The following is a 20,115-nucleotide window of genomic DNA, read 5'->3' as shown; positions in this document are numbered from 1 at the left end:
ATTTAGAATTATCTATTAAGCAGCTATTGGTATCATGTCAGAATGGTAAGTTATGTTTATGTTGTTGCTACTGAAATTAATTAAATCATGTGTTATTGGACTATGAAGCACCCATTGGAGACAGTTTGGGTAAATAAGAATAGAACTGAAGCCATACAGATTAAGAGACAAAATTTCACTATTCTCACATGGAAGATGGAAAATTTAAGTAGATATCCATGTAATGTGGAGGGAAATAAAAAACAGAAGAGAGAGAAGTTGAGAATTATTTGGTTAACAGAAATAGTAATTCTGGTACATGAATGCCAGATCTGTTAACAAAGTCATAATAGGGGTTAGGCTCTACTGGCTACAAGAAATCTTGCTTTTTTTCCAACAAGAAAAAATGTACTAGAACACTGAGCAGTCAAAGGAAAAGGCAACTCACATGGCCATTCTGGCTCCCACATGCCCTACCCAGTGACCTTGGCATGCTGACAAGAGCATCAAGATCTCTGATCTAATTCCAGCTCTGTTTCAGTTAACCTCATCTGTGTACCAGAGTTTTTCAGTAGACTTTTGACTCCACTGGTGGTGCTTTCTGAACTGTGAAGCACTGGATTTTAAAAATGAGATAATGCTCATGAAGGCACTACTTAAAACATTAATGGCTACACACATCTAGAACTCAAAAACTCAAATTCACTATCATCAAGTTGATCAACTCATCCAGAACCTATAGGGTACGGTAGAACTGCCCCTGTGGGTTTCTAAGATACCCATGGTTTTTTTTGTGGGTTTTTTTGGGGTCAGTTTGATCCCCAGAATCAAGAAACTACTTAAAAATATACAAAGACCTGCAGGTAAAACACATCCATCTGGGAAAGTAATGGGCTTGTTGAGTTCTCTGGAAATAGATGGAACTGGAGGGATCAGTCGGAGAGCCTCCTGGATGCACATTGTGGTGTATGGCATCTCATCTAGATGGTCCCTGTGAGGAGGAGGGAGAGAGGGAACTCAGAATCCATATCCTGTTGGTAAATTTGGTAAAGTTTCTATTTTAAATTTGTTCCTGGGAAATATCCCCACCCAGTTAAATCCAGTTTGTGCATTTATTATATATTAAAACATGGCCTTGGTGAAAGAAGCAAGGCTAAAGATCCCATGATAGAATTGCACAAGACTAATGACTTCATTGCAAATACCTTTTTGAACAACACAAATGGTAATTATACAGGTGGACTTTGCCAGATGAAATACACAGGAATTAACTTGACTGACTCTGTGGGAAGAGATGATGGAGGCGCTCAATATCATTAGCCAAAATGAGGCCAGGGGGCTGAGTGTGGAACAGACCATCAATTGCTAACACGTAAGTGAAGCTGAAGTTGAAAAAAATTAAAACAAGTTCATGAGAGTCAAAATCTGACCTTTTGAATATCTCACCTGAATTTCAAGGACATATCAAGACTAGATTTGACTCTAAACAGTAATGACAGAATCTTTGATGAGCTGTGGGATGACATCAAGAATATCATACATGAAGAAAGCAAAATGTCAATTAAAAGACAGGAAAGAAAGAAAAGATCAAAGTGACTGTCAGAAGAGTCTCTGAAACTTGTTCTTAAGTGTAGAGTGGTGAAAGCAAATGGCAGAAACCATAAAGTAAGAGAAGTGAACAGAAAATTTCCAAGGGCAGCTCAGCAAAGCAAGGTAAAGTAATTACATGTATAATAATACATTTTATAATAATAATATTTCTAACCTGGTGATAGAAAACCAGAAAATAACATGGTCAGATCTCAAGCTCAAAGAATTGAAGGAAAAATTAATTGAAGGCCCAAGTTGCAATGTTGAATATTCTTTGGACAAAATATTGAACAATGCAGGAAGCATCCACAGAACAATACACAGAGCCACCACACCCAAAAGAACTGTTGCCATTCAACCATTTTAAGAAGGGGGCATATGAGCTGGTTTTCAGGAATTCTCTTAGCCAGCCCTTCATTGGTAGTTTGTTGTGATTTTATTAGGTGCCACCAGAGAGGAGAAGACCCTTGCACTTGATGTCTTGCCTGAGAGCCCCCAGAGGAAGATTGATGAGAAGATGCCTGGAGGTGGCCAAAGAACTTTGGGTCGATGGTGTTGACAGAAGATAAGGACTTTCCTCTAGAGCTGACAGAGAAAGAATGCCTTCCACACAGCCAGTATTCTGCATTGGGATAGAAGTCCAGCCTTTTAAACTGTGAGAAAAAGAAACTTGTTTGTTAAAACCATTCACTTGTGGCATTACTCGTACAGTTGCACTAAATGACTGTCATGGCTCGTCGTTCATTATACAAAATAAGAATGTAGAAGGAATGCCTGAGGCTTAAAAGGGAGATAGGGACTGTTCATCTTCCATGGGAGAGAGCCAGGTTTGATTCCTGGCCAGGGCACGTCATGCACAGCTACTAGCCATCTATAAATGAAGGCTGACTATGATGCTGAATGGGTTTCATCAAGCTTCAAGACAAAGAAGCCAGGCTTCGAGAACTATATCCAAATATTAGCCTAAGGACACCCTATGGATCACAATATTTTGATCATCAGCCATGGAAGACTCAGAAATGGACAACTGGGCAGTATTTTATTCTGTTGTGGAAGGGGTCACTATGACCACAAATCAAAGTTGAGCCGATGACAGTAAACAACAACAACAATAAGAAACGAAGAGAAGAGGCTTAAGATTTTTGAGTGAGGAAAAAATTACCTTTAAAGAGAATTATTGGGTTCCTGGAGTACCTTGGGGGGAATAGAAGTGGTGCTTCCATATCTGAAATACGATCCAATGGCTTCAAGAGATGTGTTCAGATGATCAGAAAAATGTTCCCTCGAGTTGGGGAGGTGCAGAACAAGAAGAGATGAGGCTGCAGTGGGCACGAGCATCCTCTTGGGACCATTTCAGGAAAGGTCAGAAACAGTAGTTGCTGAGTTAAAGGAAGAGTTGGTCAATAGGAAGTTCACCACACCCCCTTTGTCTGCTACTGTTCCCAGGCAAGAGTAGCAAGGATGGATAGGGGAGCTTCAAATGGATAGAAAATTAGAAGTGCCTCTATTCAAGCACTTACTCAATGCAAGAACACGTTGTTCAATTAAATTGGCATTCCAGGATGCACACCTTCCCGACACGATTGCTGAAGAAAAATGTGTGGACAAGAAAATGTGGTGAAGAAAGTTGATGGTGCCTGGCTATCAAAAGATATAGCATCTGGGGTCTTAAAGGCTTGAAGATAAACAAGCTGCCATCTAGCTGAGAAGCATCAAAGCCCACATGGAAGAAGCACACCAGCCTGTCTGACCAGGAGGTGTAGAAGGAACCAGTTATCAGACATCAAAGACCTAAAATCATATCACATCAAAGAACTAAAATCAAATTCCCGATATGATCAATGAAGACAAATGTGTGCATAAGCAAATGTGGTGAAGAAAGCTGATGGTGTCAGGCTATCTGAGGACTTAAAGGCTCAAAGATAAACAAGTGGCCATCTAGTTCAGAAGCAACGAAGCCCACATGGAAGAAACACACTAGCTTGTGTGATCACAAGCTGTCGAAGGGATCAGGTATCAAGCATCAAGGAACAAAAAAAATCATATCATTGTAAATGTGGGTGAGTGCAGAGTAGAGACTCAAAGACCATTCGTAGCCAACCAGACACCCCCTTACTGAAGGGCTGTGGGGGAGATGAGCCAGTCAGGGTGCAGGGTAGCAACAATGAAACATATAACTTTCCTCTAGTTCTTAAATGCTTCCTCTCCCCCTCACTATCATGATCCCAATGCTACCTTACAAATCTGGCTAGACCAGAGGATGTACATTGGTACAGATAGCAACCGGAAGCACAGGGAATCCAGGACAGATGACTCCTTCAGGACCAGTGTGAGAGTGGCGATGCCTGGAGGGTGGAGGGAATGTGGGGTAGAAAGGGGGAACTGATTACAAGAATCTACGTATAGCCTCCTCCCTGAGGGATGGACAACAGAGAAGAGGGTGAGGGGAGACGTCGGACAGTGCAACATGACAAAATGGTAATGACTGATGAATGATGAAGGGTTCATGAAGTATGGGGGAGTGGGGAGGGAGGGAGAAAATGAGCAGCCGATATTAAGGGCTCAAGTAGAGGGCAAATATTTTGAGAACGATGATGGCAACAAATGTACATATGTGCTTGACACAATGGATGTAATGTATGGATTGTGATAAGAATTGTACGAGCCCCCAATAAAATGATTTAAAAAAATTAGAAGTTTTTTTTCCCACTATTATAGTGGACCATCCATTTTAATTACTGAGAATGACTATCCTTGTGATTTAGTGGTGGGAACTCTGTGGACTCAATGTTTGATCCCAAAGATGAAAAACAAGCAAACAAACAAAAACACAGCGTTAGTTGGAAGTAAATACTAGTGTGACCTTTAGAAGAAGAAAGTTGCTCCCTAGTTAGGTTGGCTTAATAAAGTGAGTACATTCATTACTGTCTCTGTTTGCTTTGTTCTATTTGGATTTTTCTGGTTCAAACCAAACCCGCTGCCACAGAGTAAATTCTGACTCATGCCACAGTGGGTTATGCATTGGGTTGCTAACCACATGTCAACAGTTCGACTCCTACTCGGTGAGGCTTTCTGCTCCTGGTAAGGTTTCTGCTTCTGTTAAGGCTCAGGAACCCATCCGGGCAGTTTTACTCTGCTCTATAGAGTTGCTACGAGTATGAATCTTTCTAGTTACTCATTTAAAATTTGATTAGGCTGTTTGCTAATGTGAAGCTTTAATTTTGAAGTCTTTCTCCTTCAGGCCCAGAATAAACCTAAGAGCCAGTCCTGACTCATGGTGGCAGAGTAGACTGTACTCAGTGTTTTCTTCAAGGTTGTGTTCTGTGGAAGCTGATCTCTGGGCCTTGCTTCCGTGGCACCTGTGGTGTGTATTCCAACAGTGGTAAGTAGTACAGCACTTAATGATTTTTGTCTCCAGGGGCTCCTACCCCCAGAATAAAGCTGCAGTTTTGCTTGGCACGACATTTTGCATAATTAAAGAAAAACAATTCTGTTCATCTCAATCCTGGTGCAAAAATTTAAAACAAAGTAGAAAAGAGTTGATACGGAGCCAACTGGAGAAGCTGAATGACTTCCTCGCGTTTCCAGAAAGCGCTCCTTGCAGTGTGGTTCTTACGTCTAGAAAAATTATAAATTCTTAGTGTCATGTAACATTTTTTCAAATATGATATTAGAAAGTAATAAAATCTTTTTCTTCAGTATTACTTTAATCAAACCCTATGATATTTGTCTTTTTAGTTGGCAAAGATTTCATCCTTGTTTTCACATTTAGGCCTAAAAAGAATGAGAAGGGTCAATATTTGAGCTCTATAGATCCACCCTAAAGCAAGGCAGAAATTTAATGTTTGGAGGTGGCAATACTACATAGTGTTTCCAAATTCAGTAAATGAATAAAAATATAATTCATTATAATAGGAAATAAATATTTTCTTATAAAAAGTGATACTTCTATAATTTTATAATTCAAATTTTCCTTTAAAAATGTTCGAATTGTATCGAGCCTAGTATATAAAACACGGTGCTTCCCTCCCCACCCCAGTCACTGGCCTGAGTCTCCTTTGGTATTTCTTTCTGATCCTTTTGACAGTAAGAGAGTCATTTGTGAAAGAAATAGTTCATCGCCACACCACTGACTAGAGAAACAATGAAACAGGTAATGCACAGGTGAGTGAACATTTTTAAGAAAAACGCAAAGGGATATTAGGCCCTCTTGAAAAAGAGCAGATTTCTGCTTCCACATATACATGTCTTGAATCACTGTGATTACCAAGTGTCCTAGGCCCATTTGTGATTCACAGAGCCTGCTGCCTCAATGTCCATTAATCCTCTTCATTGCTGTGTCACCTAGTTTCTGACATGGCCCTTCCTGCCCTGTCATTGTTTCTCAGCAGTTTCAGTGTCTAATGATAACCAGTGATAACCCATGGTAGAAACCTCGATGCTCTCTCGCACCTCATTCTCTCAATGGCCATAAGTTATTGCTTGTCTCTCTTGGTCATGCCCCATATGGATGCCTGTCATAAGCCTTTCTACCATTTCTGCACTAAGGCATTAAAATTGTTAAACTCACCAATAAGACCAACATACACTAACCCTGAGAGACTTCATTCTGCACACTATACATAAAACTGATAACCAAACTCACTTCCATCAAGTCAATTCCAACTCCTGAGGACCTTAGAGGACATGGAGGAACTGCTCTGGGGATTCCCCAGGCTGCAAATCTAGACTGGAGCAGCAAGCCTCATCTTGCTCTAGAGGAGCAACTGATGGTATCAAACTCCTGACCGCGAGGTTACCAGCCCAACTCGTAACTCTCTGAGACACCAAGTTTCCTCTCTTACAATCCCAACTTGTGGTCTTGCTGCTGAGTGCAACCGTCGGTGGCCGTGCACTGAGGCATACTACAGTTTCCACTCTGGACCTGTGAGTATTACATTAAAACATTTCTTTTTCTGTACTTCCTGTGTGCGTTTTACTTTCTGATGCTGAATCTAACATTACACCTACAGTCTCCCTTCGGATCAAACTGAAGCCTGAACACCAGAAGAATAAAAGCAGTCTTAGGAGAAGACTTGGCTGAACATTTAGGTGTGATTACCAGATTGTGGAAGGCTTGTCCCCCAGGATACCCCTGATTTCTTCTCGGCATCGCTGCTGGTGCTCAGGGTTCAGAGCCAGGCAGTAGAGGAGCCAGGAGATGCCTGCTGCTGTGGTGTCATGCCCTGCTAATATGAATGTGTTCACTTCAGATGATAGGTCAGTATCTGAGAAGATGTCTTCATTTTCAGCCTAGAAAGTACAGTAGAGATATTTTTATGCAAAGTTGATTTACAGATGTTTAAAGTCTCAACCAAAATAATAGAGTTAGAGAAAAAAAAGCGGAGATTCAAGCAGGAGTTTCCATTTTAATTAATTGCAACAAACACATTTTATGAGCCACAACTACATCCAAGGGCATAAAGGAGACAAAGCCTGTATTAGAAAAGTTCTCTCAAATAAGCGAGCTTAAAAAAATTATTTTCTTTAGTTTCCCAGATTTATCCAGACTTTCTGTGCCTCATACTCCTTTTACCAACTGTGTGGTTCATCAGTTTCCTGTATTTCTCTTGTGGAGCCCGAGGACACAAGGATTACACATTGGGCTTCAACTGCACGGTCAGCAGCTTGAAAACACCAGCTGCTCCTGTCAAGGGTTAGCCTAGGCATCCCACGGGAGCACGTCTACTCTGTCCTAGAGGGTCACAATGAGTCCTAATTGACTCGATGGCAGTGAGTTTGGTTTTGGTTTTTACCAAGACATTCCCAAATCCTACCAAATTATTAAAATGTAGCCTTTTTTGACCCCTTCTAGTGCCAGAGTTGTAGAATTCTCTTTGCTCCAGACTACATGGAGACAACACATCAATTCAAATTACTGTTATTCAAATTACCACACCTCTATTCATCTACCCACCCACATAATTACTTAGCTATTTGAATAAGCTCAGAAATTTGAAAGATTTACCTGGGCAGAAAGGACAACATCCAGAAAATCCTGGTACTTCTTCTCCTGAGTATTATCCTGCTTCCTTTCCTCCTGTAGGGATTTCTTTCTGTCCTGGATTATCTTCTCTGGAGTATATTTATATTTCCCCATTAATCAAAATGACAAAAGCATCAATCAAGTCAAATAAATGGCAAACCTTGGCCCACAAATAGTTTTGGATATTACCTAATTTCCTGAGATCAGAGTGAGTACATTATATTTTAAAAGTTCAGGGTTTTCAAAAACATATTTGTCATTATATTACTAAACTTTTTCTTCTTTCACTTTTTAAAATTTAATCATTTTATTGGGGGCTCTTACAACTCTTGTCACAATCCACATATAAATCCATTATGTCAAGCACATTTGTTGCCATCATCATTCTCAAAACATTTGCTTTCTGCATGAGAAAAGTTCAGTTTTTCCAAGTATTTATTTTGCTATCAAATGGGTACCATCTGATCAAAGTTCCAAAGATGAACACGGTAGATCGGAAACATTTTATATCATGAGTTGTTTCCAACTCATAGAACTCTCCCACAGAATTTCCAAGGCAATAATCTTTATAGAAGCAGACTGTACCATCTTTTCCCCATGGAGTGCTTGAAGGGGTCTCATCAACAAACTTTCAATTATCAACCAACTATGGAAGCACTTCCACAAGAATTCTTTTATAGATCACTACATAGGCAATATAATATATATATATATATATTTTTTCAGATGTAGATGCAAGTGACCAGTTACTGTTTTATTCATCAATCTAAATACATTACTTTCATAGCAATGGTATACAAAGAATTGGGGTAAATGGAAAGAAAACCCAATATATGTACAATTGAAGGACCTGAAATAAAACACAGAATAAAATATTAGAGTATTTAAAATCATAATATAAGGAAAGTTTCTGGAAATAAAAAAACAATATTTAAATGTATATTGAAAGAACCCACTCTATACCTGGAAAAAATTGAAACAGAATGACCAACACACTATATATCCTAGTGAAAGTCCTAGAATTTAAAGATAGAGAGAAAATAATTCTTCAGAGATGCCAAGCAACAGACCAAGTAATTTTCTTTCTTTTTTTTTTTTAATATGGAACGCTTCACGAATTTGCGTGTCATCCTTGTGCAGGGGCCATGCTAATCTTCTCTGTATCGTTCCAATTTTAGTATATGTGCCACCGAAGCAAGCACCCAAGTAATTTTCATGGATAAGAAAATTAGGTTGGCATCATAATTCTCAAGCACAATAAAGAAATCTAGGTAATAGAAGAACATTTTTTCAAGAAACCCAGCAAAGAATAAGTGCTATAATTTTATAGCCAGTCAAATTAGCCTTCAATATCAAGACGAGAACATTGTTCTGATATTTGCAAGATCTGTGCTCATGAGCTCTTCCTGGGGAATCTGCAGAGAATGAACTTCCTGTAGCCAAGAGACTTCCTACAAAAACTCCATTGAAAGCACTGAGTACCAAACCCAGGTGGCTTGAAAGGAAGAGTCTACCAAGCCTTTGGGACCAAATTACCCCAATGCCTCATGACTTATTTCATAGCACAGGAAGTAAAGCATACCAATTCTTGTTATTCATACACAGCCATTGATACTCAATCTGATAAAGAGAAAAATGACAAATAATAAAATCACAGACCAGTATCACTTGGAAATGTCAATTCCAAATCATAAAAAAAGATTAATGAATAGTCTCTAAATTCACACTAAGAAAACACACCAAGACCAAGTGGAATATAAAGCAAGCTTAGAATGCAGAACTTTGTTAAAAGAATTCACCATATTAACAAGTCTGTGGAGGAAAATCATGATTCTCTTCAATGTTGTTTAAGAAGACTTTGGCAAAATCTAACATTCACTTCTAGTGAAAACACTAAAGAAAATAGAGATGAATGGTAAATGGCTCCTTATAATAATGCTTCCAATGAATCACGACTTTCTGCACCTCAGTGCCTTTGCAGTGTGATGGTTTCATTCCTCAAGCCTTAAAGGTTTAGACCAATAGAATGCAGTTTACGTGAGATTCTGAGACTTCTGGACCTAGCCCTTAAGAAACCTTGCAGTTTCCTTTATCCTGGAATCTTGAACCATCTCCTAAAAAAGTCCAGGTTATCTTGCTGGGGTGGAGGGGGAGGACCACATGGAGGGAGACCCTGGAATACAAAAGACCATAAGAAGAAAGAGAAAGATCAGAGCACTCCAGTCAATCTAGTTTAGTAACCAAATTAAGGCTACCTTGAATCCTTCAGCCCAATTGTCGCCCAGTACAGAAACCCAGGTATCATCAGCATTGACTCCATGGCAGTGAGTTCAATTTTTATGGGAACATCATACAAAACAGAAATTAGCTATGCCAGCTAATCCTTGCCCAGCTGACTCACAGAATGGTGAGCAAATGGAGTGCTTGTTTTAAGGAACTAGGGTTTGAGGGTGGTTTATTTCATTTTTTTTTAAGCAACAGCTAACTTATTTAGTGGATATTTCCTTAGCATGGTATTATATAAAGGTGATGTAAATGTTTCTATTTATATCTTAAATGGAGGCATGCCTAGGGGTTTTCAGTAAGCTCATTAATAAAGCAAGCATGTCCACTATCTTCACTATTACAGTACCTAACATTATATTGAAAGTAATAGCTAATGATGCAATCTGGAAACTGGGTGGCCTACGGGTTTGCACACTGGGCTGCTAACTGCAAAGTCAGCAGTTCAAAACCACCAGCTGTTCCGTGGGAGAGAGATGAAGCTGTCTACTCCCACAAAGATTGATAGTCTCAGAAACCCACAGGGGTGGTTCTACTGGGTCCTGTCGGAGTTGGAATCAGCTTCTTGGAAGAGTGAGCAGCAGTGAGAGCCAATGCAATGAGACAAGAGGAAACAATTAGAAGGATATGAATTAGAAACACACTGAAATATCTCTTTTTGCAGGTGACACAAAAGTATAATAAGAAAACCCTAGACAACCGATAACAGAACTACCTCAAACAATACTCTGTTTCCTTGCTGAAAGATTCCTAGTGGCACAGTAGTTAAAGTCCTCAGCTACTATCCTAAAAGTCTGTGGTTCAAAACCACCAGCCTCTCCACAGAAGAAAGATGGACTTTGGGGCCAGGGCGTGGTTCCCCAACAGCCTGGACTGGAAAACACTCCTAAAGGCCAACAAATAATCCTTGAACTAACTACAAGCTTTTCCTTCTTGTGTTTTGTTTTGTCATTGGTTTGTTGATGTTTTCTTGTATATTGTTGCTTGGTTTTGCTCTGTCTTGTTTTTGTGCATGTTATTATCTCCGTAGGTCTGTCTAAATAAGATAGGCTGAATGAAAAATCTGGAGGAGAAAACAACGGGACCAACAGTTCCAGGGGGACATGGGAGATGGGGCAGTGGAAGGAAAGGTAGTGGTGTTAACAAACCCAGGGACAAGGGAACAACAAGTGATACAAATTGGTGGTGAGGAGGGTGTAGGAGGCCTGGTAGGGCATGATCAAGGGTAATGTAACCAAGAGGAATTGCTGAAACCCTGGTGGGGACTTGGCATGATAGTGGGACAGGAGGAAAGTCAAGGAAAATAGAGGAAAGAGCTGGGAGGCAAAGGACATTTATAGAGGTCTAGATAAAGACATGCACATGTGCAAATATATTTATATATGACGATGGGGAAATAGATATATGTGCATATATTTATAGGTTTAGTGTTAAGGTAGCAGAAGGACATTGGGTCTCCACTCAAGTACTCCCTCAATGCAAGATTACTTTCTTCTATTATATTGGCATTCTATGATGCTCACCTTCCCGACAAAACCATTGAAGACAAAGCGAGTGAATAAGCAAATATGGTGAAGAAAGCTGATGGTGCCCGGCTATCAAAAGATATAACATCTGGGGTCTTAAAGACTTGAAGGTAAACAAGCGGCCATCTAGCTCAGAAGCAACAAAGTCCACATGGAAGAAGCACACCAGTCTGTGTGATCACGAGGTGTCGAAGGGATCAGGTATCAGGCATCATCAGTACAAAAAATCGTATCATAGTGAATGAGGTGGGGAGCGTGGAGTGGAGACCCAAAGCCCATTTGGAGGCCCTGGACATCCCCCTACAGAAGGGTCTCAGGGAGGAGGCAAGCCAGTCAGGGTGCGATGGAGCAACGATGAAAAGTACAACTTTACTCTAGTGCCTAAATGCTTCCCCAACCCCCCACTATCATGATCCCAATTCTACCTTGCAAGTCTGGCTAGACCAGAGGATGTACACTGGTATAGATAGGAACTGGAAACACAGGGAATCCAGGGCAGATGATCTCTTCAGGACCAGTGGTGTGAGTGGAGATACTGGGAGGGTAGAGGGAGGCTGGGTTGGAAAGGGGGAACCAATTATAAGGATCTACATGTGACCTCCTTCCTGGGGGACAGACAACAGAAAAGTGGGTGAAGGGAGACGTTGGACAGGGAAAATATGACAAAATAATAATTTATAAATTATCAAGGGTTCACGAGGAAGCGGGGTGTGGGGAGGGAGGGAAAAAATGAGGAGCTGATGCCAGGGGCTTAAGTGGAGAGCAAATGTTTTGAGAATGATGAGGGCAATGAATGTACAACTGTGCTTTACACAATTGATGTATGTATGGATTATGACAAGAGTTGTATGAGCCCCTAATGAAACGATTAAATTAAAAAAAGGAATTTAAGAAAAAGAGTAGAAAGATGGAGTAGCCTGTTTCTATATAGATTTACAGTCTTGTCGAGCAGCTAATAATCAAAATCAACTGAATGGCAATGGGCTTGGTTCTGGTTTGGGATCTTGCTGAACTCTTTTGACCATGTAAATTTTTTTCTTTGAAGATTGCTTTGAGGTCTCTTACAGATCGTATAACAATCTATACATCAACTGTATCAAGCATATTTGTACATATGTTGCCATCATCATTTTCTAAACATTTGCTTTCTATTTGAGCCTGGGTATCAGTTCCTCTTTTCCCCCTCCTTCCTTCACCCTCATGAACCCTTGATAAAATATAAATGATTATTTTTCATATCCTACACTGACCACTGTAAATTCTAATAGCATTCATGTATATAAGTAGACAGTTTAAAAGACTAATGGGAGAGAAAATTCAAACAAAAAAGATAAAGTGTATAGGAATGAACTTAATAACTAATGTGAAATATTTACATGCAAAAATTACATATGGATCATAAGGGAGGAAGAGCATGGGAGGGTCGGGAAAAACGAGAAGCTGATACCAAGGGCTCAAGTGGAAAGAAAATGTTTTGAAAATGATGGCAACAAATTTACAAACGTGCTTGACACATAGATAGATGTATGAATTGTGATAAGAGTTGTACAAGTCCCTATAAAAATGATTTAGAAAAAAATTACATATGGATAAAAAAACTTATGAAAGACTACAACATAAACTTGGAAAGACATGGGAAGATAACCTTTATTCTTGAATATGATGTTGCCATATCATCAAGATATTAGTTCTCTGAGACTAATTCACAAATTTAACATAATCCCAGGAAAAATACTAGAAACTTTTCTTCTGGAGCTAGACAAATTGATATTAAAGCCCATATAGAAAAATAAGCATATAGTAGTTAAGAAAAGAATGAAAAGGAAGAGATTTGCAGTATATGACAAGATGCTATGAATTTCTATAATTAAAGCAGTGAGACTAGCACATAAATAGACAGATCAATGGAATAAAATAGAAAGTCTAGAAACAGATTCAACTACACATGTCAATTTAGAATATTTATCATATTTATCATTAGAATAGTTCTCAAATCCCTTGATAATATGAACTTTTAAGTAAGTTATGATAATTTGGGGTACAATATATCATTCATGAAAAGTAATGTTGACTTGCTTTAAAAGCTTAATCTATTTCAATTTTTATGTTTTACAAATCTCTTTCTTCTTGAATCAAGCTTGTTTTGAAATTTATGTTGCTGACTCTGTCCCCTTATTCATTCCCATTCTATCATTATCATTGCAATTATATCACTAAAACCATATGACATATGCTTTGAGATTTTAAATGCCCACTTATATTATTTTTGCTGGTAATAATTACACATAATAAAACTGCATAATACATTGAAAAGTCCTGATAAAGTTAGGTACTATGGACATAGTAACCTCTTCCAAAGGGCTCAAGTTATCCTTCATTTGATCAGTGTTTACATAAAGCTAAGTTATAACAAAAATCATGGTTTCTCTTTTCATACTGGGGCCTAACCTATATAAACACACTGTGATGATGACAGTGTATGGACTTGGCCAGCCTAGATCTAAGACATACCTGTATAATGATGTAACACTTGGCTTAATTCCTGGAAGCATTGGCCCTCTGAGCTTAAATTGAAAATTATATCATGGTGGCTCAAGAAACTTTGTGTGCGATGAAAGATGATTTTGTTGAATTCAAACAGTGCTTTTACATAAGGGTCACTGGAGCTAGAAGAGAAAGTTGAGACAATGTGTTAAAAAGTGATTTAAATAATGGTTTGCAAATATCTTATTACTTTTTCCCATTACTGACCCGTTTATCTGGCAGTTGGTATCCTTTGTGAAAGCACATTTTAACAGAATGTCCAGGGTCATCATGTTGATGTGCTCAAAGACTTCCACAGTTGCGTGCTGAGTGGTTAACATCGTCTCCCACTTATCCTGGCACAGGAAGTCAAGATCAGTATCAGCGTCATCATCAAACTGACTGTTTCTCCATGTACCCTGCCCACAAGCTCTACGGAAGGCAACCTTGACCCAACAGAAACTAGAGGTCATATAGTAAGTTAACTTTTAAAATTATTATTAAAATATCATTTTCTTGGGGGCTCTTACAACAACCCAGACATCAATTGTATCAAGAATATTGGTACATAAGCTGCCATTGTTATTTTCTAGATGTTTACCTTTTTGATTCCCGTTCGTAGTGTCGCTACGAATGTGCAAGATTTCCTTTTCTTTTTAAGATCATTTTCTTGGGGGCCCGTAGAATTCTCATCACAATCCATCCATCCATCCATCCATCCATCCATCCACCCATCCATCCATCCATCCATCCATCCATCCATCCATCCATCCACCCATCCATCCATCCATCCATCCATCCATCCATCCATCCATCCATCCATCCACCCATCCATCCATCCATCCATCCATCCATCCATCCATCCATCCATCCATCCATCCATCCATCCATCCATCCACCCATCCATCCATCCATCCATCCATCCATCCACCCATCCATCCATCCATCCACCCATCCATCCATCCATCCATCCATCCACCCATCCATCCATCCATCCATCCATCCATCCATCCATCCATCCATCCATCCATCCATCCACCCATCCATCCATCCATCCATCCATCCACCCATCCATCCATCCATCCATCCATCCATCCATCCATCCATCCATCCATCCATCCATCCATCCACCCATCCATCCACCCATCCATCCATCCATCCATCCATCCATCCATCCATCCATCCATCCATCCATCCATCCATCCATCCATTGTGTCAAGCACATTTGTACATCTGTTGCATCATCATTCTCAAAACATTTGCTTTCTACTTGAGCCCTTGGTATCAGCTCCTCATTTTCCCCCCCTCCCTCCTCGCTACCTCCTAATAAGTTAACTTTTACTTTGGGCACAAGAAAGAGGAAAATATACCCAGCTGGGTAAGAAAGAGCACGGAGAAAACTGCCTCTATACTCAGTAGCTGAGTGAATAATATGAGGTCTTTGAATTATTACTGCAACTCCAAACCAGTCCTTTGAAACAGACAATCTGCTTCAAGACCCATAACTATACGGAGTTTCCCCAAGGCATCTTCCAGCTTGACTCCCCAAAGTGTTAGAAACCCCGTTACTGCTTGTAACTACCAAATTCACAATAAAAATATAAAAATAAATTTGGATCTTTTCTTTCTTTAATTAAAAAATTTATTTTTAAATTTGCATATTTTCAAAGACATTTTGGTGTCTAGAAATGGAGATCAGAGAGAAACTGTGAATAGGATCAATTTGGGGTGGGTGTAGGGGAGTGGTTCCTTCTTAAGCTACAACCTGTACCCATTCCAAACCAAAAAATAACAAACAAACAAAAAATAGTTGCCATCAGTGCAAATCTGACTTGGGTGCCCCCATATGTATCAGAGCAGAATTGTGCTCCACAGGGTTTTCAATGGCTCATTTTTCTACAGAGATCATGAGGCCTTTCTTCCAAGGAGCTTGTGGATGGATTTAAACCACCAACATTTCAGTTAGTAGTCAAGCACTTAACCCTCTGCATCACTAAGACTATGGTGCCCATTCTATCTGTTGTTATCATGAGGTACCATTGCAATGATTCCGACTCATAGTGACTCTGCATAACAGAACAAAACACAGCCTGGTTCTGCAGCATCCTCACAATGACGATTATGTTTGAGCCTATTGTTGTAACCACTGTGTCAAGGAGTGGTCTCTCCGACTGATATGCCCAGAGTACAGGAGACAAAGTATCCTTGCTCTAAGAAACATTCTGGCAGAACTCTTCTAAGACATTCTTCTGGTCCCCAGCAATCAAATACTTCTCTTTTTATGGTGAATTAGGTGAAGGTGTACAAAGTCAACCAGTTTTCCATCCAACATTTCATAAACATTTTGTTTCATCTCATTGATTTCAATCACCACAATGAAACATCTCATCCCATTTCCTTCTGATCAGCCCTGTTTTTTCATTCCTCTTTCTTCCCTAACCCCTTTAAACTAGGTCTTTGGGGAAAATTCTGCCCTTTCCATCTCAAATGGTTGATTATTCCAACATGTGCATCCATCCATAGTGTTATTATACCATCTACACGCCTGTCTACTGTTTGGGTGAAAATTGAGCATTGGGCTGAGTTCATTTCCAGACTGGAAGGGTAACTAAGGACCATCCTCATAGGGGTTCCACTCTATCGAAGGCCTTCTATACTGTTCCCTTTCAGAGCAGTTGGTAGCGGTAGCCAGGCACCATCTAGTTCTTCTGGCCTCAAGGTAGTGGAGATCAATGTTTACATGGAACATTAGTTCAATGCACTAGTTGCTTCTATGTACACTCAATTTTCATCTCTCTTCTTTCCTCCAAAGAGGGAAAGACCAATAGTTTCACCTGAGCCTTCAAGCTTTGAAGACTCATCCAGGATGAGTATTACCATTGCCAATTCATCTTGGTGTCCCTGAGACAGTCTCCTGAGCCCTCAGGCCCAGCAACTTATTCCTTCAAGGTGATGGCTAAGAACACTCTTAACTTTACCTTCTGTATGTTCCACCATATTCATGGGTATATTTGCAGCAGAGGTAAATATATATATGTGCAAATCCTTTGTCAAACCTACATATATTTGTAGGAGTACTCCACTTTCTCTCCCACACTCATTCAGTTTGTGCATCTAAAATGTATTTACTCATAGACCTCCAATACCATAATGAAGATGCATCAATTCTTCTCATGCATATGAGGTTATTGAAAATACAAGTGCTTGGATCAGGTGCATCTTTGTCCTTAAAATGATATCTTTGCTTATTTTTCCCCTTGTTTGTAATGATTTTTACATAATTTTTTCCTCTATATAGTTTAAATTTTTTTCAATAAATAATTTTATTGGGGGCTTAAACAACTCTTATCACAATCCATCCATCCATCCATCCATCCATCCATCCATCCATCCATCCATCCATCCATCCATCCATCTATCCATCCATCTATGTGTCAAGCACATTTGTACATTTGTTGCCATCATCATTTTCAAAACATGTTCTTTCTACTTGAATCCTTGGTATCAGCTCCTCATTTTACCCCTCCCTCTTTTCCATTCCCTTCCTCATGAACCCTCGATAATTTATAAGTTATTATTATTTTATCATGTCTTACACTGGCCAGTGTTTCCCTGTACCCACTTTTCTGTTATCCATCCCCCTGGTAGGGGACTGTTAGATCACTGTGATCAGTTTTAACACTTTAAATAGGTCTTTTGAAGCATTGTAATATATCATTTGATTCCTTGACTGCTGCTTCCATGAGTGTTGATTGTGGAGTAAAGTAAAATAAAATCTTTGATAAATTTTATCTATATTTATCATGTTGTAGTTTATTTGTCCAGTTGTGAGGATTTTTGTTTATTTACATTGATATATAATTCATACTGAAAGTTGTAGTCTTTGATCTTCAACAGTAAGTACAGTAAGACCTGCTCGTGTTTTGTAGCAAGATTGTGTCATCTGCACAACACAAGTTTTTAATGAGCCGTCTTCCAATCCTGGTGCTACAATTCTTTTCTCTGTAATCCATTTTCTCAAATCATTTGTTCAGGATCCAGTATGGATAAATATGGTGAAAAGATACAATTCTGATACACATCTTTCTTGGTTTCAAACCATGCCCAGTATTTCCTTGTTTTGTTGAAATGACTCTCTCTTGATCTCTGTATAGGCTCCACATCAGCACAAGAGTTCTGGAATTCCCATGCTTTCTAAAGCTCTCCAGAATTTATTACAAGCCAAGAAGTCAAATGCCCTTACATATTTGTGTTAGTCCGGTTTGATTAGAGAAACAAATTTATAGACACTCATGTGTATAAGAAAGAACTATATATAAAAGAGCAATTGTATATCGAGAAAACATCCCAACCCAGTCTGGATCGAGCCCTAGTCCAATATTAGCCCATATCTCCAATACTAGTCCAAAAATTCCACTTTAGACTCATGCAGCACATGCATTGATGCCGAGGAAGATCGCAGGCCAATGGGTAGAAGGTCTTGTGGATCCAGTGGCAGTGGAAGCATCTCAGCGTTGGCGTGGGTCTTCACGTGTCTCCTCCAGCTCTCTGAGTGTCTCAACAGCAGAAAAGGGAAGGTAGAGAGAGTGAGCCTGGTCTCCAGTGAGCTACATATGTCCATCATGCCTCTAGATGAGTCATCAAGCTGTGACTCAATTGACAGGCTAGACTCCACCCCTTCATTCAAGTTGACAGGAATTATGTAACCACCACACTAGTCAACAAAATGCAGAGGAACATCTTTATAGTATTTGCTTCCAGTCAAGGTTCATCTGATTTCAGCAATGACACTCTTGTTGCATGTCCTCTTCTGACACCTGTTAAAATCTGGCAGTTCTTTATGTACTGTTGAAACCATTTTACTTGTATGTAATATTAATGATACTGTTTCATGTGTTCAGAATTTCATTGGATTACCTTTCTTTAGAATGTGCATGAATTCTAGCCAGTTGGCCAAGTAGCTGTCTTCCAAATTCTTGGCACAAATAAATGAGTACTTTCAGTATTGCATCTATTTGTTGAAACATCTCAATTGGTATTCCATCAGCTCCTGAAGCCTGGTTTACTACCAATCCTTTCGGTACAGCTTGGAATTTACCCCCGCAGTGTCATTAGTTCTTAATCATATTTCTCCTGAAATTGTTGAATGTCAACCAGTTCTTTTAGATACAGAGACTATGTATTCTCCCATTTTTTAATGCTTCTGTGGCATTCAATATTTTACCCATAGAATTTTTCAATATTCCATACACTCAACACTTGGATATTTTCTCCTATTCTTTCAACCTGAGAAATGTCAACGTGATCTTCTCTTTTGGCTTTTTAACCACAGGTTTTACACATTTAATTATAGTACTTTTACTGTCTTCTTGAATTGTCCTCTAAAATATATGCAATTCAGGTTGAAGCTGAAGAAAATAAAAACAAGTTCATAAGAGCCAAAATGCAACCTTGATTATATCCCACCTGAATTTAGGGACCATTTCAAGAAGAGATTTGATGCATTAAACACAAATGACAAAATACCTGACAAGTTGGGGAACGACATCTAGGATATTATACATAACAAAAGCAAAAGGGTTTGAAAAGGTAGGAAAGGAAGAAAGGAGCAAAACAGAACCTGAAACTCACTTTTGAACATAAAATAGCTTAAACAAATGGAAAAATGGTTAAATAAAGGAGCTGAAAAGATAATTTCAAAAGATAACTTGAGAAGACTAAAGTATTATAATGAAATGTGTAATTATGATCTTAACTACCCACAAATAATACTGTCTCCATTGTCTGAAATATTTAGTTTGATGTTAAACTGCCAAAAGCCCCTACTTGAAAAATTATTTTTAATAACAAGTATTCTTTGCATACGAGTACAAGTACATCGAAATGTTTATGTTGCTGTTGTTAGGTGTCATTCAGTTGGTTCCCACCCATAGCAGCCCTATGGACAATAGACGAGACACCCTGCCCAGCCTTCACCACCCTCAGAATAGTTCCTATGCCTGAGAACATTGTTGTAGCCACCGTGTCAGTCCATCTCATTGAGGGCCTTTCTCTTTTCGCGGTTTGCACAAGTACACATCATTCTGGGATCCTCTCCTTTCAGCCAAGATCCAGCTGAGATCAGCAATGATATCCCTTGTTCCACCTCCTCTTCTGAATCCACCCTGAACCTCTGGATGCTCCCTGTCA

General features: G+C 39.3%; 1 protein-coding gene and 1 non-coding gene across 2 annotated transcripts in view; both read right to left on the bottom strand.

Annotated features, from left to right (window-relative positions):
- The window catches only part of CYP4X1 (cytochrome P450 family 4 subfamily X member 1), a 56,349-nt gene that overhangs the window by 9,036 nt on the left and 27,198 nt on the right, over positions 1-20,115 (bottom strand). Inside the window, exons 5-9 of the mRNA XM_075555781.1 lie at positions 14,155-14,282; positions 13,915-14,069; positions 7,577-7,683; positions 6,671-6,861; positions 837-970 (exon numbers count right to left, since the gene is read on the bottom strand). Coding sequence (XP_075411896.1) covers positions 837-970; positions 6,671-6,861; positions 7,577-7,683; positions 13,915-14,069; positions 14,155-14,282 — 715 coding nt within the window. The remainder of the gene's footprint in view (positions 1-836; positions 971-6,670; positions 6,862-7,576; positions 7,684-13,914; positions 14,070-14,154; positions 14,283-20,115) is intronic.
- Positions 8,690-8,796, bottom strand: LOC142438167 (U6 spliceosomal RNA). The gene has a single exon (XR_012782595.1). It is a non-coding gene; the product is annotated as a U6 spliceosomal RNA (small nuclear RNA).

Source organism: Tenrec ecaudatus, chromosome 1 (genome assembly GCF_050624435.1).
Source record: "Tenrec ecaudatus isolate mTenEca1 chromosome 1, mTenEca1.hap1, whole genome shotgun sequence".
Classification (NCBI taxonomy): Eukaryota; Metazoa; Chordata; class Mammalia; order Afrosoricida; family Tenrecidae; genus Tenrec; species Tenrec ecaudatus.
The sequence above is the reverse complement of the archived record's forward strand: the minus strand, read 5'-3'. Positions and strand labels throughout refer to the sequence as shown.